This window comes from Nicotiana tomentosiformis, chromosome 8 (genome assembly GCF_000390325.3).
Source record: "Nicotiana tomentosiformis chromosome 8, ASM39032v3, whole genome shotgun sequence".
Taxonomy (NCBI): domain Eukaryota; kingdom Viridiplantae; phylum Streptophyta; class Magnoliopsida; order Solanales; family Solanaceae; genus Nicotiana; species Nicotiana tomentosiformis.
In genome coordinates, this window is record NC_090819.1 from 8,719,675 (window position 1) to 8,746,384 (window position 26,710).

The 26,710-nt window shown below is 36.9% G+C and overlaps 1 protein-coding gene across 1 annotated transcript; it reads left to right on the forward strand.

Moving 5' to 3' along the window:
- Positions 1-9,427: 9,427 nt before the first annotated feature.
- Positions 9,428-26,138, forward strand: LOC104106234 (peroxisome biogenesis protein 5). The gene is made up of 15 exons (XM_070182026.1): positions 9,428-9,822; positions 10,431-10,559; positions 10,648-10,798; positions 11,385-11,578; positions 12,233-12,481; positions 13,201-13,323; positions 14,108-14,272; positions 14,562-14,755; positions 15,249-15,495; positions 17,793-17,877; positions 18,608-18,717; positions 18,957-19,181; positions 24,803-24,868; positions 25,445-25,539; positions 25,627-26,138. Exons 1-15 carry the CDS (start codon positions 9,709-9,711, stop codon positions 25,703-25,705), a joined length of 2,226 nt encoding a protein of 741 aa, XP_070038127.1. The 5' UTR covers positions 9,428-9,708; the 3' UTR covers positions 25,706-26,138.
- The last annotated feature ends 572 nt before the right edge of the window (positions 26,139-26,710 follow it).

Below are 26,710 nucleotides of genomic sequence, written 5' to 3' on the forward strand. Positions count from 1 at the left end.
TTATTAAATAAGCACCTAAATTAAAAGGATAATATCACATAAACTAAACCTTGAGTTGAAATGTATCATGAAGGAAAATCAGTGAAAATTCACTCCTTTCTTTTATCATTTGGACCAAAATTAAAGGGAGAATATTCCTTAAATAAATTTTTTATTATAGATACATTTCTTAAACAATTTAGATTAGATTTTGTCATAATGTTGTTAATCTATCTTAGATTTTGTCATAAAATTTATTTAAATTTTGTTTTAAAAGTGTCAAGTGGCTTTTTCCTCAATACACCACTTGGCTTAACCTCATGCTTCACTACCCTCCTTTTAATATAATATAGATAGATAAGTAAATATTTTAATATTTTTTTTTGGAATAATTCATAGATACTTTCAATTATTTTAGTTGGACACCTTAACTTTTATATTTATTCAAAGTGACATAAATATCACCTTTTGCAATCGACTCCAATTTTGTAATATCTTTTATTTTATTTTTAATTTTTATTTCACCATGTTTTCCAAATTAAACCATAACCACATTAGCTCCAAGCCTCCAACTAATCACTAATTTCGCAATTTTCTTTTCACCAATCATTCTTATTCCTTACTTTCATAAATGTATAATTATATATATATAGTGAGAATGTGATAAATTACTCCTAAAGTTCGAACGAGCCTAAGAAATAAAAAAATACTCGTGAATTTAAAGTCTGCTATTAACTTTTTGGAATAAATTTAGGAACAACTTATTTATTTTTATAATTTTTTCAACTTTTCATATAGTATCAAATTTTATGAAGGAATAAAAGAATTATGATAAATTAGTTGGATTTTAATACAAGAAATTAAAATAAATGTGAAATGTGTTATAAATAAAGACTATAAAATAAATAAATTGAAGACAAGTATAGAGAGAGATTGATATTTTATTCAACTTTCAAAGTTATGTTCATAATGAACTGAAAACTCCTCTATTTATAGAAGAAAGGAAGCAGTTGCGAGGCTTTTCAGGAAGCAGCTGCAAGATTTTTCTTTAGCTGCTTGTAAGTTGTCTGCATGAGCTGCTTGCAACGTGCATGCTTAATAAGAAGATGCTGCAAATCATTTTATTGAGTTGCTTGCAACCTGCCTGCATGAGCTGCTTATAAGTTGTCTGCATGAGCTGCTTGCAACCTGCCTGTTTAATAAGAAGCTGCTGCAAATCATTTCATTGAGTTGCTTGCAACCTGCCTGCATCAGCTGCTTGTAAGCTGTCTGCATGAGCTGCTTGCAACCTGCCTGTTTAATAAGAAGCTGTTGTAAATTATTTCATTTAGTTGCTTGCAACCTGCCTGCATCAGCTGCTTGTAAGCTGTCTGCATGAGCTGCTTGCAACCTGCCTGTTTAATAAAAAGCTGCTGCAAATCATTTCATTTAGTTGCTTGCAACCTGCCTGCATCAGCTGCTTGTAGATAAACTTCAACATAGTAGTAAATGGATAATCTTTTTCAGGAAGATTATCTATAACGGAGTAATGAATGGACATTCACAATATAATATTTTCATAACACTCCCCCTTGAATGTTCATTAAAAGATAATGTGCCTCGTTAAAACCTTACTAGAAAAAACCCAATAGGAAAAAACCTAGTGAAGGAAAAAGAGTACACATATTTAGTATTACGCATTTCTAGCTGCCTCATTAAAAACCTTACAAGAAAAACCCCATGGAAAAAAAACCTTAGTAAGGAAAAAAGAGTACAGTGCGTATTTCACTCCCCCTAATGAAAACCTTGTTTCAAATATTTGAGTCTCCGCATTCCAATCTTGTATACCATTTTCTCAAAAGTTGAAGTTGGCAAAGACTTAGTGAACAAATCTGTCGGATTGTCACTTGAACGGATTTGTTGCACATCAATGTCACCATTTTTTTTAAGATCATGTGTGTAGAATAATTTTGGTGAAATGTGCTTCGTTCTATCTCCATTTATAAATCCTCCCTTTCATTGGGCTATGCATGTAACATTGTCTTCGTATAAAATTATGGATCTTTTATCACATTCCAAACTATATTTTTCTCGAATGAAATGAATCACTGATCTCAACCATATGCATTCCCTACTTGCTTCATGAATAAAAATTATCTCAGCATGATTTGAAGAAGTAGCAACAATAGATTGCTTTGTGGAGTGCCATGATATGATAGTACCTCCACATGTAAATACGTACCCGGTTTGAGATCGAGCTTTATGGTGATCAGATAAATAACCTGCATCTATAAAACCAACAAGATCTGCACTACCTTTGTTAGCATAAAACAAACATATATCAAGAGTTCCCTTTAAATATCGCAATATATGCTTAAACCCATTCCAATGTCTCGATGTAGGAGAAGAGTTATATCTTGCTAGTAAATTAACAAAAAATGTTATGCCATGCCTTGTAGCATTAGCAAGATACATAAGAACCAAGGAGTTCCTCATCCTCTTCCGAAGGTCGAAACGTGTCCTTGTTCACTTCAAGTGATCAAACAATCATTGGTGTACTCAATGGGTGCGCTTTGTCCATGTAAACGCGCTTTAAAGCCCTTTATGTATATGCAGATTGATGGATAAAGATCTCGTCCGCTAAATGTTAAATTTGCAGACTAAGATAAAATTTTATCTTTCCAAGATCTTTCATCTCAAATTCTTTCTTAAGATATTCAATTGCCTTTTGGAACTCTTCTGGAATTCCAACAAGATTTATGTCATCAACATAAACAACAAGTATAACAAATTATGATGCCATTTTCTTTATAAAAATACATGGACAAATAACATCATTTATGTAACCTTCTTTGTCACGACCCAATTTCACCTATAGGTCGTGATGGCACCCAACACTATGGCTAGGCAAGCCAACTTAATAAATTAAACATACATTGACAAAATTTAAAACCAAGAAAAATAATAAAACTCAAATTCTACCAATGTGTGTGCCAAGACCTGGTGTCACAAGTGTATGAGCATCTAGTAGATTATACAAAACCTCCAATACTGTCTGAAATAAAATAGACAGAATGAAAAGAAAATATACAAGGAGAGACACTAGTAGCTGCAGAACGGCTTAGAAAGGCAACTCATCACTATGCCCCTGGATAATGTGGGTATGAGACAATAGGTCCCCCCACTAGTACTTGCCTGAGGTCCTGCACAAAAAGTGCAACAAGTGTAGTATAAGTACGTAAACAACGTATACCCAGTAAGTATCAAGCCTAATCTTGAAGTGGTAGAGACGAGATGACCAACTTTGACACTCACTATGGGTCAATAATAATAATTAAAATACAACTAGGATATTTAAATCAGCATGATTTACAATAATTTATTTAAGCAGCGGAAATAATCAAATTCATTCAGATGCAACAATTCTCAATATATTAATTAAATTCCTTAAATTCAAATAATTTCTAATTTATCAATTAATCTCATTTACACGGACAACAATTAATTCCTTAACAAACAGGAATAATAATTCATTAAATTTTAAGGATTCTCCAATTTATCAATTAGCTTCACAAGCTGAAATAACTATTAAAGTATCGTGTAATTATTATTATTAAGCACGATTTCTGCCGAGGACGTACGACCCGATCCAGAGTGTCGTGTATACTGCCGAGGGACGTGTGGCACGATCTATAGATGCATCTATCCTGCTGAGGCGTTCGGCCCCCTCCACAAGAAAGGAGGACATTTTTTATGTACCTCCGGAAGTAGAGTATATTTATTATAAGATAAATTCGGGAGGAGAACAATTTCTCTTAATAATTAATTAATTTAAACAGAAAATCAAGCATATGAGATTTTCATCCTTTAATATCTTTATCTAACAATTCACAATATATTCATATATATCAATTAATATTAATTAATCAAGAAATATAATTTACACAAGTAATTCATGCTTTGAGTCCTAAACTACCCGTACTTTAGCATTTATAATAGCTACGCACGGACTCTCGTCACCTCGTGCGTACGTAGCCCTCGCAATTAGTAAAAATTATTCAATTTAATCCCTATGGGGTAATTTCCCCTCACAAGATTAGACAAGAGACTTACCTCGTCTCAAAGTCCACTTTTCGATTATCGCGTCGCGTAAGATTCACGATTCGATGCCGAAAAATCCGAAACTATCCAAAAGTTATATAAAATAATTAACATATGTTCAATAATTCGAAATTCATCTATTAAATAAATTACCCTATCCAAAATGGTAAAATTCCAAAAATTCACCCCGGGCCAACGTGCCCGGATTCCGGAAATTTCCGGATGGAAACGTTACCCATAATCTCAAGAACTCAAATATATAATTTATATCCAATTCCATAACTATTTTCATGGTTAAAATTTTATTTTTATAAAAATCTAGGTTTTTCATCTAAACCCTTTATTTCTAAGATTTACTAGTTATAATCTACCCATAATCTATGTATTTAACTCAAAGGGTGTATAATTAACTTATCTCAAAGTGCTAGGTGAAAACCCTCTTCCAAAAGCTCCAAGAATCGCCCAAGAGATGAAAGAAAAGTGAGATAAATGGCCTAAGTCGCGCATTAAATGAGTTGGGCACAAGCCTCTGATGTCGCATTTGCGACACCAGGTTCGCAAATGCGAAGCTTGGCCTTCAGCTACTAGGGTCGCAAATGCGACCAAAGAGTCGCAAATGCGAACTCTGCCTAGGTCAGGCTTCTTCGCAATTGCGAAGCCCTTCTCGCAAATGCGAGGTTCGCATTTGCGAATAATTTCTCGCATTTGCGAGACCTGCAATTGCTGCTAAGAAACACCAGAAAACTGATGTATTTTTCATTCCTTCCGAACGTCCGAAACTCACCCGAGCCCTCGAGGCTCCACACCAACTATCCACACAAGTCTAATAACCTCATACAAACTCGCTCGGGCGATAAAAAATCGGAAAATAACATAAAAAAATCAAGAATCGAACGCCAAAACGCATGAATTGACATATGAATTCAAAAACTTCTAAAAAGACTTCTGCTCGTCCGATTCCTATCAAATCAACTCGGAATGACACTAAATTTTGCGCACAAGTCATAAATAATATAACGGGACTATAAAAATTTTCGGAACTGGATTCCGACCCCGATATCAAAAAGTTAACTCCCCGGTCAAACTTCCAACCTTAAATTCTTATTTTAGCCCTTTCAAGCCTAATTTAGCTACGGACTTCCAAATAAAATTTCGAGCACGCTTCTAAGTTTAAAATCACCATACGGAACTGTTGGAATTGTAAAAATTCTATTCCGGGGTCGTTTGCACATAATTAGACATCCGGTCACTATTTGAACTTAAACTTTTAATTTTTTTTTATTAAAATTCCATATCTCGGGCTAGGGACCTCGAAATTTAATTCCGGGCATACGCCTAAGTCCCAAATCACGATCCGGACCTACAGGAACTATCAAAATACTGATCCGAGTCCGTTTGCTCAAAATGTTGACCAAAGTCAACTCAATTGAGTTTTAAAGCTCTAATTCATATTTTAATCCATTTTTCACATAAAAACTTTCCAGAAAATTTTATTAAATTTAAAGATGACATTTTGGGTCATCACATTCTTTCAACAAAGATTCACTAAGGCGATTATACCACATGCACCCAGATTGCTTTAAACCGTACAAAGATATTTGTAATTTGATTGAATACATTTCCCGAGATTTTGAATTTACTTCAGGCATTTTAAATCTTTCAGGGATCTTCATATAGAATTAATCAAATGAGTCATATAGGTTATGACCTACATTTAAATGGCATGACATCTTCAGGTGTCTGGACTACAGGTCCGATCCTCACAATCTTTTACAATATTGTGCACTATATTGTATCAAATATATCGCCGGCCAACATTTTGTATCAGTTCGTAAGGGACATAACTTGTTGAGATCTCATCACTTTTTTTATTTTCAGGTACCTCAACTTCTTATGGAGTTTCATGAAATGTCATGTCGTGGGCTCATCCAGAGCTTATTTCCTCCTTATTATGATCATTTTGATCATTTACTCCTATTCTTTTCAAGGACTGTTACCTTTGAAACTGATTGGTCTACCACACTTCATGCGTACAGTAAACTCTATCATTCAGAGACTTTAATTTTAATAGGAGCATTTGCAGCTGAAATATGATATTTAATTTTGGATCAGCAAATACTTATCGCATCTGACTTGAATTATCTTCTAAGCGAGGAACACGTTAATGATAATTCGATTCATATAGCATATTATCTAGCTGTTTTATTCCATCCCCTAAATGTTAGAAAAACTAACTCATACCCCCAATCTTCTTTGGGAAACATATCTTTGTGCATTGTGGTAGAGAAATTAATCATATATCACACATCAAAAGTTATTAGATAGTAAAAATATTTGGTTTTTTTATCCTAAACCAATTGTGAGGGGAGAACTTATCATATTTTATTGATTTAATGCATACAAGTGTTGTTGTATGCAATTTAGAAAATCTTAGACCAACACATGAGGCTTTGTTCTCATAAGCAATAGTTTAGCCATTAACAGGAGGTATTCAATGCTAAACTGGCTTAGATATAAACGAGCATCATCAAGATGAACTGTCTTGATTTCATAATCTGAAAATTATGCTCTTAATTGAGAAAAATAATTTCAAATGCCAAACTGCAGGTTGACAATAAACATACATGTAACCATCTTATATATGCATCTATAAGTGGTTCACATGATAGGTGAATGTGCCCATATTCACCTTTTATATATTCCAGAATTCGGAAATTTTAGTCTCAATTTTAGCTGGTATAATCAAGTTATTATGAGAACAAGCAACACAAGAGAATTCTTGAAAAATCTTCTAGTTTTTTAGTATATGCTTATCTGAATTCTCAAATACCTCATTTAAAAATGGCAAATGAAAACTTCAAGTTTATCATGGCAAGTGCTATCTCTAAGTAAACTTCTGATTTACTATGGCATAAACTTTTGCATCAGTAAACTTCTGATTTACCGTGGTTACTTTTGTATCAGTAAATTTTTGATTTACTGTGACTGCTTTTGCATTAGTAAACTTCTGGTATATTGTGATACATAATGTAGTACAAATTTGAAGAATAATGCAGGTATCTTCTCACATACATATTTACCCCAAATGATTGTGAAAGCATGGAGATTTTTAATCTTTCAATCATTTGTAGTCTCAGTATGATAGTCATATGTATTAGTAAACTTTGGTTTATCATAACATATATTTTTACCACAATAATGACAAATAAGCTCTTCGGGAGCCTTCTATTTATTGTCCACAATCAAATATTATTCAGACACTACTTGTGTCATGTGTCTTCTAGACAAACAATTAGCTCTTCCGGATCTTTTGTTGTACTACCAAATATTGCTCAGACACTTCTTGTGTCATGAGAGAAAACCATAATCAAATGAACAATATAAAACTAATTCTAAATTTATAGATGACGAAAATTAAAAATTTTAATATTTCTACCTAACTTTGTGACAAATATCTCATTCAAAGAGAAATATCATTAACATCTGAATATTTTGTATCAATACGGCAACCACATAGTCATTGCATCTTTTAAGGAAAGATACACGAGTTGTTATTTCCTTCGGGAAGCTCAATAACTAACCATAATATATTAATGTGGTTGTAGTAGAAAGTATTCTACAAGAATACTTTTGCCTTAGAATGATAATTAATAAAATTATCCAAGATGTTTTACGTATAACAAGTATGTGTGGCAATAATCTTTATGCTACAAAAATAATATTTGTATCATTTATTATTCTACTTCTTCAGGAGTTGAGTTGCGGTATTTCTTCATTCACTCTAGGGAATGAAAATATGCTTCAAAAATAACTTGTTTAGGCACATAAAGATACTGCTTCAAAATATTTTCCTACTTCAGGAAGAAATTTCAATTGTGTTACTTCTTCATGAGCAAATTTAAAATACAAAATAATGAGTATATATTCTCTCAGTCATATTAACTCTTATGAAGGTGAATTACAATATATTTACAACAAGAGCGCGTTCATATTTACGACTTTATTAATATTATCACATTCACTTCAGGGAATAGATTAATATTTATAAAAAATTCTCATTCTTCAGGAAATCGAACATAATTATATGAACGCGCATTAATCACATCAAATTGTGATGCTTCAACCTCTTTTAAAATATTTACTACTTCAGGAGTAAATCGAGGCGTGCATAAAATATAAAGAATATTTCTCTAGCTTATCTTTAATTGTAATCATAAAAAGCTTAAATTATCACTTCTGGTGGTCATAGGCATATACCACTTCTGGTGGTTAACAAAATTTAGTTACAATGAGATATACGAAATATAACCACTTATGGTGGTTGTATATTTCTTGCAAACTATGCTAGAGTTTAAGTGGATCTAACAATGTTATCCACTTTGTAATCCTTTATTAAGATAATAAGGATGAAAACAAATATCAAAATAGGTACTGTATACGTAACATATAACCAAGCAAGCGATGATAAAGATATTAAAATATAAGCAAAAGGCTCAAATTAAATTACGCAAATTTGGCCACTCCATATATAAGTGATATCTACATCACTACTGCCTAGAAGAAAAACTCACCACCTCAAGGATATAATATGCCTTATGATGCTCGGAATGAACAAGATCCGACCACGGACATAAGAGTGTCGCCTTACATCGGAGATGAACACTGAAATAGAAATTAAATTTGATGTAAGTGCTCAAAATGACAGAGTCTCGTGCTGATAACATGTTATAAAATAAAGACTATAAAAGAAATAAACTGAAGACAAGTATAGAAGAAAATTAATATTTAAAGTTATATTCATAATGAACTGAAAACTCCTTTATTTATAGAAGAAATGAAGCAACTGCGAGGCTTTTCAGGAAGCAGCTGCAAGGCTTTTCTTTAGCTGCTTGTAAGCTGTATGCATGAGCTGCTTGCAACATGCCTGTTTAATAAGAAGCTGCTACAAATTATTTCATTGAGTTGCTTGCAACCTGCTTGCATGAGCTGTTTGTAAGCTGTCTGCATGCGCTGCCTGCAACCTGCCTGCTTAATAAGAAGCTGCTGCAAATCATTTCATTGAATTGCTTGCAACCTGCGTGCATCAACTGCTTGTAGATAAACTTCAACATAGTAATAAATAGATAATCTTCTTCGGAAAAATTATCTATAACGGAGTAATGAATGGACATCCACAATATAATATTTTCATAACAAAATGTTACTAATAAGTTTTGTGTTGAATATAAATATCCCTTCTTCCTTAACCTAAATATAAATAAAGGTCTTGAATAGTATAGAATCACCTCTATTGGGAACGCATTAGCATTTACCCATTAGAATTAGTCTAGGTCGAGTGCGGGTAGGGCCAGCTGCGCTCGGTCACATTTCCCAATAGAGGATAGAAATAAGCAAAATCCCAATCTCTGGCCATCGCCTAACCACCACCACTATATATACAAATATAAATAATCGCGATTTCCCTATACACACACATATATCACTATAAAACAAATTTACACCTCTGCTCCTCCGGCCTTTGTCCTCACCGAACTCCTCCGTCAACCGCCGTCGTCAGCCGCACCTCTTCATTTTTCTTCCTTCAACTCAATCAATAACAACTACAAAAATTCAGTAAAAAAGGAAGAAAATTAATTAGAAGAAAAAGTCATGGCGATGAGAGACTTGGTTACCGGTGCTCCAAGCTGTGGCGAACCTTCTTCTTCCTCCAATCCACTCGGTGCTCTCGCTAACGCTCTCATCGGCTCTTCTTCTAAGACTCAGGTACCTCATAACACTCTTTCTCTTGTGAGCTATGACTACTGAATTCAGAGCGAAATGGATAATATATTATTGAAATTCAGGTGCACTTGATTGATTGATATAAAATTTTAGACACTAAGAAATTCGCTCGCTGACGCTTTCTTCCTGTAAAAGATTTAATTTGATTTTAGAGTTTAAGTTATGTGCATTGATGGTTTAAAGAATAGTTACCCAATCAAGTTACTTATTAGGTTATTATTACAGGTAAATGTCTTGATAAGCATTAATTTATAATATAGTAAAATTGGTAATTGACTTGCTATCACAAGTTAAAATTAGTTGATAATGTAAAAAATCATTACACTGTCAGTTTGTATAACTTAATCCTTAGATTTGCTACTTGTGGATCTGTACCGAGTTTGTGTTCTGAAATACGGGGAGTCTTTGTGTTTTAGTTGTAAAGTGTATTTGTAATATAGATTTGTCTATATTGAACAATTTTCTTGACAGAAATAGACTAGGACACAAGTTTAAGTTCGGGATAGCTTAAATGACATCTCAGAGTCAAGGTGTATGTACATGTGTTATGGACTTACATTAACTTGATTAATGATTCATCTCTCTTACAGGAAAGGCTAAAAGAGATCCCTACATCAGTGAGTACATCGTCCGATGGCAACTTCCTTGCAGGTTTTCAAGAACCATTGGTCTCACTTCCAGGATCAGAGTTTGAACAACCACTGCACCCTAATATTCAGGTTAATATATATATATATATTGATACTTGTGGGTTGAGGAGGGATCCACCCGCAAATGCATTACTCACTTGTAATACAACTTTCTCAGGGTTCCCAGTTCCTTCAAGGGTTTCGTTCTGCAGATCAAAATAGGCTCTCCGACGCTTGGGATGAGATACAAAGACCTCAACTTCCCTTTGGAAGTCAGAACATGACAAACATCCCTTTGGAGCATGCCCGGGTTCAACCAGATCTGAATGGTAACACTGAACTGTCTCTTCAATCATTATAATGAGGGGGCTGCCAGTTATGAGAGACATTTTAGCAATTCTGTGATAGGATTGGAGCATTGTTGCCTGATTTAACTTGGCTGAAGTAGAGAATTGTATGTGGGTCCAGGAGTAAGCATTACTTTTGATGAATTTGAATTACGAATGGTATGCAAACCGGTCGTTGAGTTCATTTGTCAATATGGCACTGAAAGCCGTATCAAGGGGCGGGTTAGGGAATTATACTGTGGATGGAGGAGGGAGTGCTAAGTTATACTCATATAATCATATTTGATTGTGAAAAAGCCTATTTGAGTCTTTTTTCTGTGCTTTAACTTTACAAAGAACATGATAGATATCAGTTTATAAAATGATATCTTCCCAGCTAGTTAAAAGGCACATTAGAGGAAAGGGATGGGCTTGTACTTAGATGGCATTTGGCATTTCCAACTTGGTGCTTTACTGTCTGAGAAGTTGGATGATTGGTGAAAATGACCAAGCTATGTGGATGGTTGCTAATTTCATCAACTTTGGTGAATGTTCTTATGAGTTTGATTCCCTTTTCCTCCACATGTAGGGCCTCCACAGCAAGTGTTGTCAAGCTTTTTGCACTCGTTTGTCAACAGCAGTCAGGGTGGAATGCCGTTTCGTCCTACTTCACTGCCATTATTAGGTTTATCAGAAGGTGACAAGCAATGCATACGGGACCGTAGCACGATCATGGCCCGGCATTTTTTTGCTGATAAAGGTGAAGACTTCATAAATGGACAGGTTTGGTTTCTAGCCATATAATTCTACTCAGTTAGTGACATTTAGGTACTATCAGTCCGTCTTAGTTTCCTAAACTATTTCAGATATCCATGAAACAAAAATTCACCAATCTCTTGTAATAGATTTACGATTTGCATATAGGAATTCATAACTATCTCTTCTGTCTGGCTGTTAAAAATTAAATATCAAAAACAGAAAAGGAACAGCTCATATTTTGTTGGCAATGTGATGATAATGTGCCAAACTGTATTTTCCATCCATCAGAATTCATTATTAGTTATATGATTCTGTATATGTATGCTAAGTGATCGACGTTTCAAACTCATTACAGATATAAAAAGTCTTATTACTAGAAAAAGAAAATTAGTGGACTTTTAATAACTGAACTAGGAAATCCAAACAGATGCGAGGAGATTGTGTTTTGGTGTATATGGGCAAGAAACAAAAGTATTTTGTTGTTTCTACTCCACCTACAGAACACTGTGCTTTGATGAGCAGGCAGAAAGGGGGTCGTTTCAACCATAGTACACTATTGTCTTGTTTTGGTCCTTCAGTTCTTCAAATATGCCGAAAATACTTCTGTGCTCTCAGTTCTTTATTTACTTTGTCTTCCTATAACTATTCTATAACTAACTTAACGATTTTATTCATCAGGTTAATGCTCTATTATCTTCTTTAGAAATTGATAATGATGCTCGGGCAAGGGGCCCTGTGCCTGGAAGATATCCCGAGCTTGAGGAGTATTGGAATGAGTCCCTAGCTATGAGACCTGCGCCTCATGTTGCAGATGGATGGATTAATGAGTTTGCACAGAACCGAGTAGAACATGCTGACCCCAACGCTTGGGCCCAATCATTTGAACAACAACATGGCGCTAATGGCTGGGCATCTGAATTTGAGCATGTAAGAAAGTTTTATTAAACTCCTGCATTAGGTGGGGTTGCATTTTGGCCGGGAGGGGAAATGAGAAAGAGGAGAATAGTCCACCTTTATGAATAAAGAGGAGAATAGTCTACCTTTATGAATATTGTCATGCTCGGTGGAATTAGATTCATCATAGAATAATTTGGATCTATACCTAAAAACATATCCAAAAAAGGGTATAATTTGGATAAGAGTTCTATTAGGCTGTCAGACAAAATGCATCCGGGTCAAGTAGAGAGGACATACATGGACACACAAGAGAGAGAGAGAGAGAGAGAGAGAGAGAGAGAGAGAGAGAGAGAGAGAGAGAGAGAGAGAGAGAGAGAGAGATCATACTAATTATGTTAATGTTCAGAGCATTTGAATTTGTTAGCAGCTTTGGACTAAAGCATCCTTTATAGAAGCAAGAGAGAACATACATGTGCACCTACACGCACACACAATCACAGAGAGGGGGAGGACAAACTAGCCTGTATTCAGATGTCAGGGAGAATGCGTAGATGAAAATAGGGCTAATTGTATTTCATCATCCTTTTAATCTGGTGTGGCTTATATAAGTTAAATGACGAAGAGCCCCTGATGATGTCAGCAACCCCCCCTCCCTCTCTCTCTCTCCCTCCAGAGTCCCTTTCTCTCCCTCCCACCTTTCCATGTTCTCTGTTTTTGTTTATGAGTACAGTTTTCCTGTGCTATTGCAGGAGCAATCCCAACTTGGAATGATCGGTCAAATGAGAGGTGCAAATATTCCTAACTTGGCGGCCATGGAGCAAACACGTATGTTGGCTCACACATTAGCTCAAAACAATGACCCAAAATTTCAGGTTTCATGCTAAGTCTTGTTTTATTTTATATTTGCTCAAGCAAATATTATTGACATTCTTCTGAGTGTACTAAGGTGTCGTTTGGTAGGATGTATTATGGAAAATAATACATGTATTAACTTTGGTATTATTAATCTCTTGTTTGGTAGTGTTTTTCACCTTATTCAGTACTGTTCTTCTATATAGAAAACCATGACATTAGCAATACCATGGTTTTTAATAGATGGATAAGCATGTATAAAGATAAAACTGCCCTTTCAAAACCTTTAATACGCCAAACCAATCCCAACATTACTAATACACCCTATTCAGTACTTTTCTTATATACCCTACCAAACAACCCCTAAGCGGCTATAAATGCATGTGGGGTAACAAGACAACCTCTAATTTAAGGGCTAGTACCAGTACTAATTGGCTATTACGTTCATCATGATTATTCTACATGTGCCACCTTCCATTTTCTGCTTGTGAATGGAATAGGGAAGGGATGCAAGTAATATACTGCAGTAGCAGCTAAGTAAAGGGGATTAAATAGAAAGAAAGGCAGGTATTACTGGTATATCAGGAACTTGTGACTACTTATTAAAAAATAAATCAGAAACTGATTGCTAACCTGAACCACCACGGAGACATGCTAGCTATCTAATGAAACAATTTAGTAGAATATATCAAGTCGAGGAGATGTTTAGCAGATAAATATTTCTGTTCATTGGTTCATTTTGGAATATTTGTTTATTGCATTTTTACCTTCATTACTATATGATTGCTTTATTAATTCATGTAGAATTCCAAATTTCTCCAATTTGTATCCAAGATGAGTCGTGGTGAAATTACTATTGAAGAAAATCAATTCAAGCCTGCTACAGTTGCTCCTGGGGATTGGGCAGCAGAATACGGACAGCAGTATAATGGAGGTCAATCATGGGCTGACCAGTTTGCGCATGAGGAGGCAAGTGCAAGATCATTACAAGAGTTGATATTTTTTTTGTGTGTGGATGTGGATAAGGCATTGAATGTGTTGATCTTACTCCAGAAGTTGTAGGATATGTCTTGTCTATGATTTTGTGAGTATGAGATGCACTAAAAGGCAAAAGCTGTTGAACCTGGAACTTTCTCACCGGAGAGTTCCTAATATATGTGGTTTGAAACGTGATTGTGGTTGATGAGTTTCCTTTAACATGTTGTGAGGTCTAAGTCCTTTCACAATAATATTTGCACGTGTCCTTTGTTGTTTTCAGCTTTCTCGTGGACCACAAGGGTGGGTGAATGAGTTTTCTGCTGAACGTGAGCAGCATGGATCTGTAAATGACGAGTGGGTAAATGAATTTTCAAAGTTGAACGTGAATGATTGGGCAGATGAATTTGGGAATCAAGTTGCTGAAGGAGCATTTGGTGAAACCTCGGCTGATAGCTGGGCAGAGGCTTATGATGAGTAAGTTTCACCATGCTTGAGAAAATATAAATTATATGGTATTAGATTCGTGATAACTTATGTTCCAATACTAATTTCTGTAACTGTTATTTTGGCATATTATGAGTTTCCAACCCGAGGCCCATGAATCACCTGTTTCAAAAAAATCTCTTTAATTATGTTGTGTGTCTCTCTTGGTGACATTATGCTTTTCATCCGTCATGTCTGTCTTTTCTTATTCTTTGGCTCTTTGCCTTCCTTTATTATTCCCCCTCTCCCCCCAACACACACACACACAAAAAAAAACCCTGTTAGTCCCTGTCCCTTTCTGAGGCTTTTTCCCTATATTTTCTCATTTTTTATCAGCCTTTACATGGCAGAAATTGGCAAACCCTGTTCATATCCGTTGTTTATCTGCTTTTGCATACCAGAGACTAGTTTCAGCTTAGGACACTCTATGCAAGGCTTATGCATTTCCTTGAATTATGTGCTTGGTTTTACCATTTTCCAACAGGTATATGAACGAGCAAGCTGCTCTCAAACAGCAATCAGACGCATCAAGGGGAGTTTATGTGTTCTCTGATTTGAATCCTTATGTTGGTCATCCGAATCCTCTAAAAGAAGGGCAGGAACTATTCCGGAAGGGTCTCCTAAGCGAAGCAGTTCTTGCTTTGGAGGCTGAAGTCTTGAAGAACCCTGAAAATGCTGAGGGTTGGAGGTTACTTGGCATAGCACATGCTGAAAACGATGATGATCAACAGGTTAATATTAGTTTATCCGTTCTTCATTCACTAATTTTTCTGAGATATCTTTTGTGAATCATTCCATATGTGTTTATCTGCAAAAAGGATCAAACTCATGCAAGTGGTTGATGAACTGCATTTCTATTCTCTCAGTTCCAAATTAAAAACCTTCCATGACAAGAAGAGGTTATAAAACATTGACATGCTTGATTACAATATGATGGTCTTTTCTTTACTATTTATCTTTCTATCAGATTTTGCTTTAGTAATTATGTTACAACCCAGAAGCCTCTTGGTATCCTGAGATGGTCAAAAGCCTACATTTCTTGTATGGTTCTTGTTGAATGATTGAAATACTGCTCAAGGCATTATCCTTTCCAATCAAACAGAAGAAATAGGGAGAATTCAATTCACATAATTCTTCAGGCATATGCACAAACCAATATAACGGTGAAACAGCTAAGCTCACAAGTTCAGTTGGTTATTGGTGAGACGATCTAAAGAGATTTTTTGATGAAGAATTGTGAATTGAACTCTCCCCATCTTCTGCTGTTTGATCGGGAATCACCCGGTACCGAAAATAATTGAACTCATAAGTAGCCTTATCTATTTAATTTTTTTGAAGCAAATGTGAGGAGTTGATATTATAGATCCATATAGGTGATACTTACTAGTTCGGAATAGGCCTTAGATTTGTTAGAGAACGTTTAATATTATTACTATTTATCTTATTATTATGGCAGAATAGCCTGGTAAATACTTGTACTTGTTCGCGTTTGTCATCCCGGTCCTTGTACTCAACAGTTTGTCGATTGGACACTTATACTTACTAAAACACATTACTTTAAATCCCTCTGACCTTGCGTGTCTCTCAAACGCCCTCATATTAATATACACGTCAGATAAAATATGCCACATCATTTTTTAATTTTACAAAAACTATTTCTTTTAAAATAACTCAAATTCATTCCATTTCTAGTCTAAGGACACTCTTATCTTTTCCCCCTCCAAACTCATCAATTGGCTAAGCAAAACAATTGAAAGAAAAAATTCTTCGAATTTCATTCGTGAATCGTATAAACAAAGACAATAAAAATTCAGTACATTTCCAAAAAATAAACCCTCCCAAAAATTTAAGCACCCGGAAAATTAATAAAACGACAACCAAAAGAACCAAGGACTAATCTTCATCATCTGCCCTCTTTCTGAATTTGCGATAATTCTCTTCAAGACAAGATGCTTAGCGATGATAAGGCCAGTGTCAACGAGATTCTGAATATTGGGAACGTTGTAGTTTTGAGCCAAGTACACTCCGAAACCGTACCAACAGTGAACGAGAATGTGCCTTTGAAAACCCCATTGAATTGAAGATCAAATTATTTGCTATTTGTTTGAGGCCTATCTCACTCTCTTATTTACTGTTTATCTTGTTGTCTTCTCCCCACCCACCCTTTTTGTAAGGGTTGATGAGTGTATTTGTGTAAGAGGGATGATTTTTATTCTTTTTCTTTGGTGGGGGATTTCTTGAATAAAATATTTTTGGTGGTTGGAGGAAGAAAGATGTGAAGCAATCGTGGAAGTGGAGAAGGTAAGCAGTTGTGGAAGGAAAGGAGGAGGTCTAGGGGCGGTAGCAGCAGACTGATTTTTGGGTACTTTGGGAGGAAGATGGAATTGATAGCTTTTTCTTTTCTTTTCTTTTTTTCTGTTTTTCTGGTTTTTTTGCTTTTTTTTTTTTCCAATAGAATTGATTTCAGTACTTTTTAAATCAATTCACGCCCCTTATGAGCGTGTATATTACACATTTCCTCCAACTCAGTTATATCAATGCCACATAAGCTCGGTTAATGGTCAGAGGTATTTTAAAACCTTATTTTGAACAAGTATAAGTATTCATTCGACAAACTGCTAAGTATAGGGACCGGGATGACAAATGCGAACAAGTACATGAGTCTACTAGGCTATTCTGCCTATTATTGCTATTATACATATATATGTATGCGTGTGTGTGTGTATATATATTATATATATAGATAAAACTTATCTTCACTATTCTTATTTTATTTTGGCATGATGATGATATGAGTTGAGCTTTAAAGAAAGAAGCGAGTATTCATATCGCTCACCCCAACTTTGTTTGGGACCGAGGCATAGTTGTTGTTGTAAATGTGAGGAGTTGATGCTGAAACTAATGCAATAATGATGCATGGTGATATGTTTAATGGTTTTAGAGTCTTTTTCTGTCTGGACTTCTTGCGTCACAAATGCTGAGCTCAATTTATTGGGAAGGCATAACACCATAATCACCGTTTTCACAGGCTATAGCTGCCATGATGCGAGCACAGGAGGCTGATCCCACAAATCTGGAAGTTCTTCTCTCCCTTGGAGTTAGTCACACAAATGGTAAGTAGTTAGTTTAGCTTTTTATTAATTCAAGTGAACAATTGTGGTAGATCAGCCTGAACTTTGACAAGTGAGGTAAGTGTAGTGGAAAGGACCATCCACCTCCAACCAAAGCGGTTGGTGTGTCGAGTCATCACGGGAGCAAAGTGGAAAAAGGGCACTGTTGACTCTAGGGTGGGAGGTTTTGGCCGTTTGGGGTCTGGGTTTCGTTTTGAAAAAAAAATAGATCAGCCTAAATTTTTTATAGGATATTAATTTAATGGGATTTGGAGCTTCTGCTATGTTCAAACTTTATTGCCACTTGTTATGTGGTGTAGGTTCCTAGTAATGATTGTCAAATGTAATTTAGAAACGTCATAAATTAATGAACAAGAGTATTACATTATTTGCTTAGTTAACATATTCATGTTATTGTGACGTGAAGCTCGCATTGAGGCACTTTTGTTTTGTAGTGACTTTAAAGTTTAATCAGATTCACATTATTTTTTGATCCTCTAGATTTGTTGCTTTTGTAGCCTAAGAACCGAGTTTTCAAATATTTGCTCCATTATAAATAGATACCATAATTAGGCAATGGACATTCTCATGAGGAACACAATGGCATCAAGAGTGTGAATTTTTGGATTTCATAGATTCTTATTTCACACGCAGCTGTAATTTTTATCTATTAAGGATTTATTAATATTAGCATGCTCAGAAAATAGTATTTTTCTATTTTGTAATTGTCCAGAACTGGAGCAACAAGCTGCATTGAAGTATTTGTATAGTTGGCTGCGCCACCACCCGAAGTATGGGAGTATTGCCCCTCAGGATCAGCCTGTTTCTTTTTATCATGCTGATGTAAGACTCTTTATTTATCTTCTCTTCCTTTTCCCTTCCGTATTCTCCTCATAGATACCTGAGGCGGCTATGGCCAATCCACTCGTTCTAGCTCTTTCTTGCCTTTTCCCTTTTTTTTCTCCTTCTCGTCTTCTTCTACCTCCTTTTCTCTGTTGAGATTAGAGAACGGAAAGAGGCCATAGTGTGGGAATTGTAAATGCAGGGCAATTAACTGAGATGTTTATTTTCATGTGATACAGGTATCTAGATTATTTACGGATGCAGCTCAAATGTCACCTGATGATGCTGACGTACACATAGTACTTGGGGTTTTATACAATCTATCAAGAGAATATGACAAAGCTATTGAGTCTTTTAAGACAGCACTAAAGCTCAAACCTAGGGACTACTCACTCTGGAATAAGCTTGGTGCAACACAAGCTAACAGTGTTCAGAGTGCTGATGCAATATTGGCTTATCAGCAGGTACTCTTCACTTCACCTAATGATTGCTCATTGTCCTCTATTTAGACATACGATGGTGGATCTGCCTGGATACGTCACCTAGTTGCTGATTTGCAACCTTACAAGAAAGCACCTAGTGATTTGCATGCTAACCTTGCTAATACAAGTTTAATTCTATACAATACAGTTAGGGAGTGTTTGGAGATTCTCAGCGATTTGCAATTTTTACAATGTAACTGCCCCAGGATTGGTAGTAGTATGTTAGTGTATTTACTGGAAGGTCTTACCCATCTGATGATCTTGTTGTGGTTATCTTGTACTGAATCTTTTGAAGACGTTTGAATGCTTCTTATTCACTTCAATACATACTTGGACTCTGTTAATTTACAGCATGTATATAGTGTAATATTGTCCCAAATTGGTAGAGGAGTAGTATGTCCTTGTATAGCTATAAATAAGGACCTCTTGTGTAGTATTATTCATTCATTCAATATATCAATAACATATTTTCTCCCGTGCCTTCTCACATGGTATCAGAGCAATTGTGAGAGACTTATCGCTGTGCATAAATTCCAGCGATTCCGGGAAAGAGAAATCAGTATTTTTTTAAGGTTGTTTTCTATCTGCTTCATTTCTGTCAGTGTTGTGCAAAATCCAACACTACCACAAGAGTCGTCACTGTCCGGCGACCAAACCCCAGTGAAAAACTCCGGCAGAAGCAGCCTCACGCGCCTCCACGCGCCACCAGAAGCTCACGCGCGTGAGCTCACGCGCCGGCGCGTACGACCACTTCCGGCCATTTTTTGAAAATCTTCCTTCAGAACAGTTGGGTCGCCTGGTAATTCCGATCCTACCCCTACTGTTTTCATTTCATTCCGACAACTTTGAGTTTTTTCCGGTAGCTACAGTACTATTCCGACAGCTACAGTAGATTCCGGCAGCTACAGTTTTCAGTATTCTGTTTCTGTGTTTCCGTGCACTGTTTCAGTGGATTACAGTTGATTCTTTCTCCTATTTGGCAATAATTTGCAACAATGTCTATGGGATTTGATGCTTTTGGGTCTAGAAACATGAGTTCTGGAAACTCTAGTGCTATTATTACCTCGGAACCTTTAATGAGAGGTTCAAACTACTTAGCTTGGGATTCATCTGTCGAGTTATGGTGTAGAGGTCAAGGTGTTCAAGATCATCTAATCAAACAGTCTAGCGATGGAGATGAAAAAGCAATAGCACTTTGGGCAAAAATCGATGCTCAGTTATGTAGCATCTTGTGGCGATCTATTGATTCCAAGTTGATGCCCTTGTTTCGTCCATTCCAGACATGTTATTTGGTTTGGGCAAAGGCACGCACCTTATACACTAATGACATATCTCGCTTCTATGATGTGATATCACGGATGACAAACTTAAAGAAGCAGGAATTGGATATGTCTACTTACTTGGGTCAAGTACAGACAGTCATGGAGGAATTTGAGAAGTTGATGCCAGTTTCGGCTAGTGTGGAAAAACAACAAGAGCAGCGACAAAAGATGTTTCTCGTTCTTACCCTCGCTGGACTTCCTAATGATCTTGATTCAGTACGCGACCAGATTTTGGCTAGTCCGTCTGTCCCGACAGTTGATGAATCATTCTCTCGATTACTCCGCCTTGCTGCAGCACCAAGTCCACCAGTGATCTCATCGCAGATACTTGATTCCTCTGTTCTTGCATCCCAGACAATGGATGTTCGGGCATCTCAAACTATGGAGCATAGACGAGGAGGAGGTCGTTTTGGAAGATCTAGACCCAAGTGTTCTTATTGTCACAAACTTGGACACACTCGTGAAATGTGTTATTCCTTACATGGTCGTCCACCCAAAAATGCTTACATTGCTCAGACCGAGACTCCAGGTAACCAAGGATTTTCTTTATCTAAAGAAGAATATAATGAGCTCCTTCAGTATCGAGCAAGTAAGCAGACATCTCCACAAGTAGCCTCAGTTGCTCAGACTGATACTTCTGTTTCTGGTAATTCTTTTGCTTGTGTTTCCCAGTCTAGCACTCTTGGCCCATGGGTCATGGACTCCGGCGCTTCTGATCACATCTCTGGTAATATATCACTTTTGTCAAATATTGTATATTCACAGTCTCTTCCCACTGTTACTTTAGCCAATGGATGTCAAACTAAGGCAAAAGGAGTTGGACAAGCTAATCCCTTGTCTTCTATCACCCTAGATTCCGTTCTTTATGTCCCTGGCTGTCCTTTTAGTCTTGCATCTGTTAGTCGTTTGACTCGTGCCCTCCATTGTGGTATATATTTTATTGACAATTCTTTTATTATGCAGGACCGCAGTACGGGACAGACAATTGGTACAGGACGTGAATCAGAAGGCCTTTACTACCTTAACTCACTCAGTCCTTCCACAACATGTCTAATTACAGATCCTCCAGATCTAATCCACAGACGTTTAGGATATCCGAGTTTATCCAAACTTCAGAAGATGGTGCCTAGTTTATCTAGTTTGCCTACATTAGATTGTGAGTCGTGTCAACTTGGGAAACATACCCGAGCCTCCTTTTCGCGTAGTGTTGAGTCATGCAGAGTCTGTCTTCTCCTTAGTTCATTCTGATATATGGGGTCCTAGTAGAGTCAGTTCATACTTGAGATTTCGTTACTTTGTCAGTTTCATTGATGATTATTCAAGATGTACTTGGCTTTTCTTAATGAAAGATCGTTCTGAGTTATTTTCTATATTCCAGAGTTTCTGTGCTGAAATCAAAAACCAATTTGGTGTTTCTATTCGCATTTTTCGCAGTGATAATGCCTTAGAATATTTATCTTCTCAATTTCAGCAGTTTATGACTTCTAAGGGAATTATTCATCAGACATCTTGTCCTTATACCCCTCAGCAAAATGGGGTTGCTGAGAGAAAGAATAGGCACCTTATTGAGACTGCTCGCACACTTCTAATTGAATCTCGTGTTCCGTTGCGTTTTTGGGGCGATGCAGTTCTCACAGCTTGTTATTTGATTAATCGGATGCCTTCATCTCCCATCAAGAATCAGATTCCGCATTCAGTATTGTTTCCCCAGTCACCCTTATACTCTCTTCCACCTCGTGTTTTTGGGAGCACGTGTTTTGTTCATAACTTAGTCCCTGGGAAAGATAAGATAGCTCCCCGTGCTCTCAAGTGTGTCTTCCTTGGTTATTCTCGTGTTCAGAAGGGATATCGTTGTTATTCTCCAGATCTTCGTAGGTACCTTATGTCAGCTGACGTCACATTTTTTGAGTCTAAACCTTTCTTTACCTCTGCTGACCACCATGATATATCTGAGGTCTTACCTATACCGACCTTTGAGGAGTTTACTATAGCTCCTCCTCCACCTTCGACCACAGAGGTTTCATCCATACCAACCGTTGAGGAGTCTAGTGTTGTTCCCCTAGTTCCCCGGCCACAGGAACACCACTCTTGACTTATCATCGTCGTTTGCGTCCTCCATCAGGCCCAACTGGTTCTCGTCCTGCACCTGACCCTGCTCCTGCTGCGGACCCTGCTCCTAGTACACCGATTGCACTTCGGAAAGGTATACGGACCACACTTAACCCTAATCCTCATTATATCGGTTTGAGCTATCATCGTCTGTCATCTCCCCATTATGCTTTTATATCTTCTTTGTCCTCGGTTTCCATCCCTAAGTCTACAGGTGAAGCGTTGTCTCATCCAGGATGGCGACAGGCTATGAGTGACGAGATGTCTGCTTTACATACAAGTGGTACTTGGGAGCTTGTTCCTCTTCCCTCAGGTAAATCTACTGTTGGTTGTCGTTGGGTTTATGCAGTCAAAGTTGGTCCCGATGGACAGATTGATCGACTTAAGGCCCGTCTTGTTGCCAAAGGATATACTCAGATATTTGGGCTCGATTACAGTGATACCTTCTCTCCCGTGGCTAAAGTGGCTTCAGTCCGCCTTTTTCTATCCATGGCTGCGGTTCGTCATTGGCCCCTCTATCAGCTGGACATTAAAAATGCCTTTCTTCACGGTGATCTTGAGGATGAGGTTTATATGGAGCAACCACCTGGTTTTGTTGCTCAGGGGGAGTCTCGTGGCCTTGTATGTCGCTTGCGTCGGTCACTTTATGGTCTAAAGCAGTCTCCTCGAGCCTGGTTTGGTAAGTTCAGCACGGTTATCCAGGAGTTTGGCATGATTCGTAGTGAAGCTGATCACTCTGTGTTTTATCGGCACTCTGCTTCAAGTCTCTGTATTTATCTGGTAGTCTATGTTGATGATATTGTTATTACTGGCAATGATCAGGATGGTATTACCAATCTGAAGCAGCATCTCTTCCAGCACTTCCAAACTAAGGATCTAGGCAGATTGAAGTACTTTCTGGGTATTGAGGTTGCCCAGTCTAGCTCAGGTATTGTTATTTCTCAAAGAAAATATGCTTTAGACATTCTTGAGGAGACCGGGATGATAGGTTGCAGACCTGTTGACACTCCGATGGATCCGAATTCTAAACTTATGCCAGGACAGGGGGAGCCGCTTAGCGATCCTGCAAGCTATATGCGGCTGGTTGGAAAATTAAATTATCTCACAGTGACTAGACCCGACATTTCCTATCCTGTGAGTGTTGTAAGTCAGTTTATGAATTCTCCCTGTGATAGTCATTGGGATGCAGTTGTCCGCATTATTCGATATATAAAATCGGCTCCAGGCAAAGGGTTACTCTTTGAGGATCGAGGTCATGAGCAGATCATTGGATACTCAGATGCTGATTGGGCAGGATCACCTTCTGATAGACGTTCTACGTCTGGATATTGTGTTTTAGTAGGAGGAAATTTGGTGTCCTGGAAGAGCAAGAAACAGAATGTAGTTGCTCGGTCTAGTGCAGAAGCAGAATATCGAGCAATGGCTATGGCAACATGTGAGCTAGTCTGGACCAAACAATTGCTCAAGGAGTTGAAATTTGGTGAAATCAGTCGGATGGAACTTGTGTGCGATAATCAAGCTGCCCTTCATATTGCATCAAATCCGGTGTTCCATGAGAGAACTAAACACATTGAGATTGATTGTCACTTCGTCAGAGAAAAGATACTTTCAGGAGAGATTGCTACAAAGTTTGTGAGGTCAAATAATCAACTTGCAGATATTTTCACCAAGTCTCTCACTGGTCCTCGTATTAGTTATATATGTAACAAGCTCGGTACATATGATTTGTATGCACCAGCTTGAGGGGGAGTGTTAATTTACAGCATGTATATAGTGTAATATTGTCCCACATTGGTAGAGGAGTAGTATGTCCTTGTATAGTATAGCTATAAATAAGGACCTCTTGTGTAGTATTATTCATTCATTCAATATATCAATAACATATTTTCTCCCGTGCCTTCTCACAGACTCCTTGTAGATCTATTAGTTCTATAGAGTAAGTATAGAGTCTTAGACTTGGCGGAGCTGTGGCCTTGCGGTTTTGAGATAAGGAAATTTTTTTGGTATCACCACCATTAGTTTTGTGACATATGCTGCCTTGTGATTTTATGTCATCCATCTTCTTTGCATCATATATATATATATATATATATATATATATATATATATATATATATTATAGGTTTGTCTGAAAAACAATGAATTTATTAACATTTCAATTGTACTTCGCAGGCGCTAGATTTAAAGCCTAACTATGTACGTGCATGGGCAAACATGGGAATCAGTTACGCCAACCAGGTGATTTTCTATGCCTTTAGTTAGAAGTTATAAACCACACTTGTTGCACATATTATGTAGTTCTTTTTATTTGTTCTCAGGTTACACTCCATTCCCAATCCTGGGCCTTAGCTAAACAAATATGATAGGCTGGCAGTAATAGCAATATAAGTAGGTCCAAGTTAATAGTAGGGAACATGTTTTATTGAACTTTGCGTGCAACTTTGGTATTATGTGCGCGGTTTGTCAGATCATTTTGGTAGTTATCCATCTGTTAATTGCTAGCAATTTAGATGCATTTCTCAGAATCCGGTGCTGAACAGTGCAGAAATGCCAATCATGACGTCGTTTTATATCAACAGTTTCCCAGAGCCAAAGAAAGACAAAAAATATCTAATTGGCAACCTTCTCTCTTTCTCTCTCTCTCTCTCCCTCCCTCCTGTTCCAGATTGTTATTTGCAGTGTCATGCTGTGACAGCTGATTTCATCTAGAAAAATAAAATTTCTTTTATATCTCAAGCCTAATTTGTTTGAATTGTTTTAGAAGTGCTAGTAATTATGGATAGTATAATTTCAGACATATTCTTTTGCATACAGGGTATGTATGAGGATTCCATCCGTTATTATGTCCGAGCACTAGCAATGAATCCCAAGGCAGATAACGCCTGGCAATATTTGAGAATATCTCTGAGGTACATCACATGATGAAAAGTCCATATGTTGCTCTATTGATTGCAGGTCATAACTGAGTTTTTCTTTTCTATTATTTTGTTGGGCAGCTGTGCATCTCGAAATGATATGTTGGAAGCATGTGACGCACGGAATCTTGATGTTCTCCAGAAGGAGTTTCCCCTATGATATGCATTGGGCTTAATACTGATATGAAAGTAGGAAGCGGAAATTCCTGTCTTGTTAGAGCATACAACAAGATTCACACCCTCTTTAGCCTTCTGAACATGATTTGCGTAATGATATTCACTTCCCTCAGCGCATGCAAGCTAATGTTTGCTTATCCCCTTGAGATTAGAAGATACAAGCATCACGTTTCAGCACAAAATTAAGCCGGACTTGACAATGGTCCGGAGCTGGTATATTGTCAAAATCGTATATCTAGAAGCATTCAGTCATATATTATAATGTAGGAATGACGATGTAATAAATAATAAACTTTTTATAAGGTGGGGTGGGTTTGGGAGATATAAAGCTGCAAAGAGAACGTAAATTCAATAGTAAGGTATGTAAAATTGTAAAGTTGTCATCTCATAAAATGTCATTTCGTTCTGTTTTTTCAGACTGGGATTTTTCGATTCTTTCGTGTTGATTTGGGAGTTAAAAGAAACCCAGAGCACTCTCAATTCTTTCGTGTTGATTCGGGAATTAGAGGAAAAAGCTTTCACTAAGCTTAGTATTTACATGTTAATCCGTGAATATTATTTCGCTTAATTTCCCTATTGAACATTTCGGGAGAAGGTTAAGAAAGGCACATAATCAGAAGCTTTCAATGTAACATGTGACCAGTTTACAAATGTCTTAGTCGAGACATAGATAAATGCAAGTTCTGATTTGGTGAATTTTGCCTTGTCATCAATGATTAGTCCTCAGCTCCTCATCCCTTCTACTCTTAAAATAAAAAGATGGATTTTTGTCATACTATATTTGAACTTTATGCTTTCTGTCATTTCAATAATAATAATCATCTTGCGTTTCGTTTCTTGGTTTAATTTGGTTGCAGGAGGGACTCAGGTATCAATCATATCTAAACTTGTAAAAGAATGATCGATTTGGAGTTGACGTCATTTGTCGTCACTGTCACAACTCTATTACAAGCAAGCAAGTTCAAAACACACCAAACTGAAATGTTAA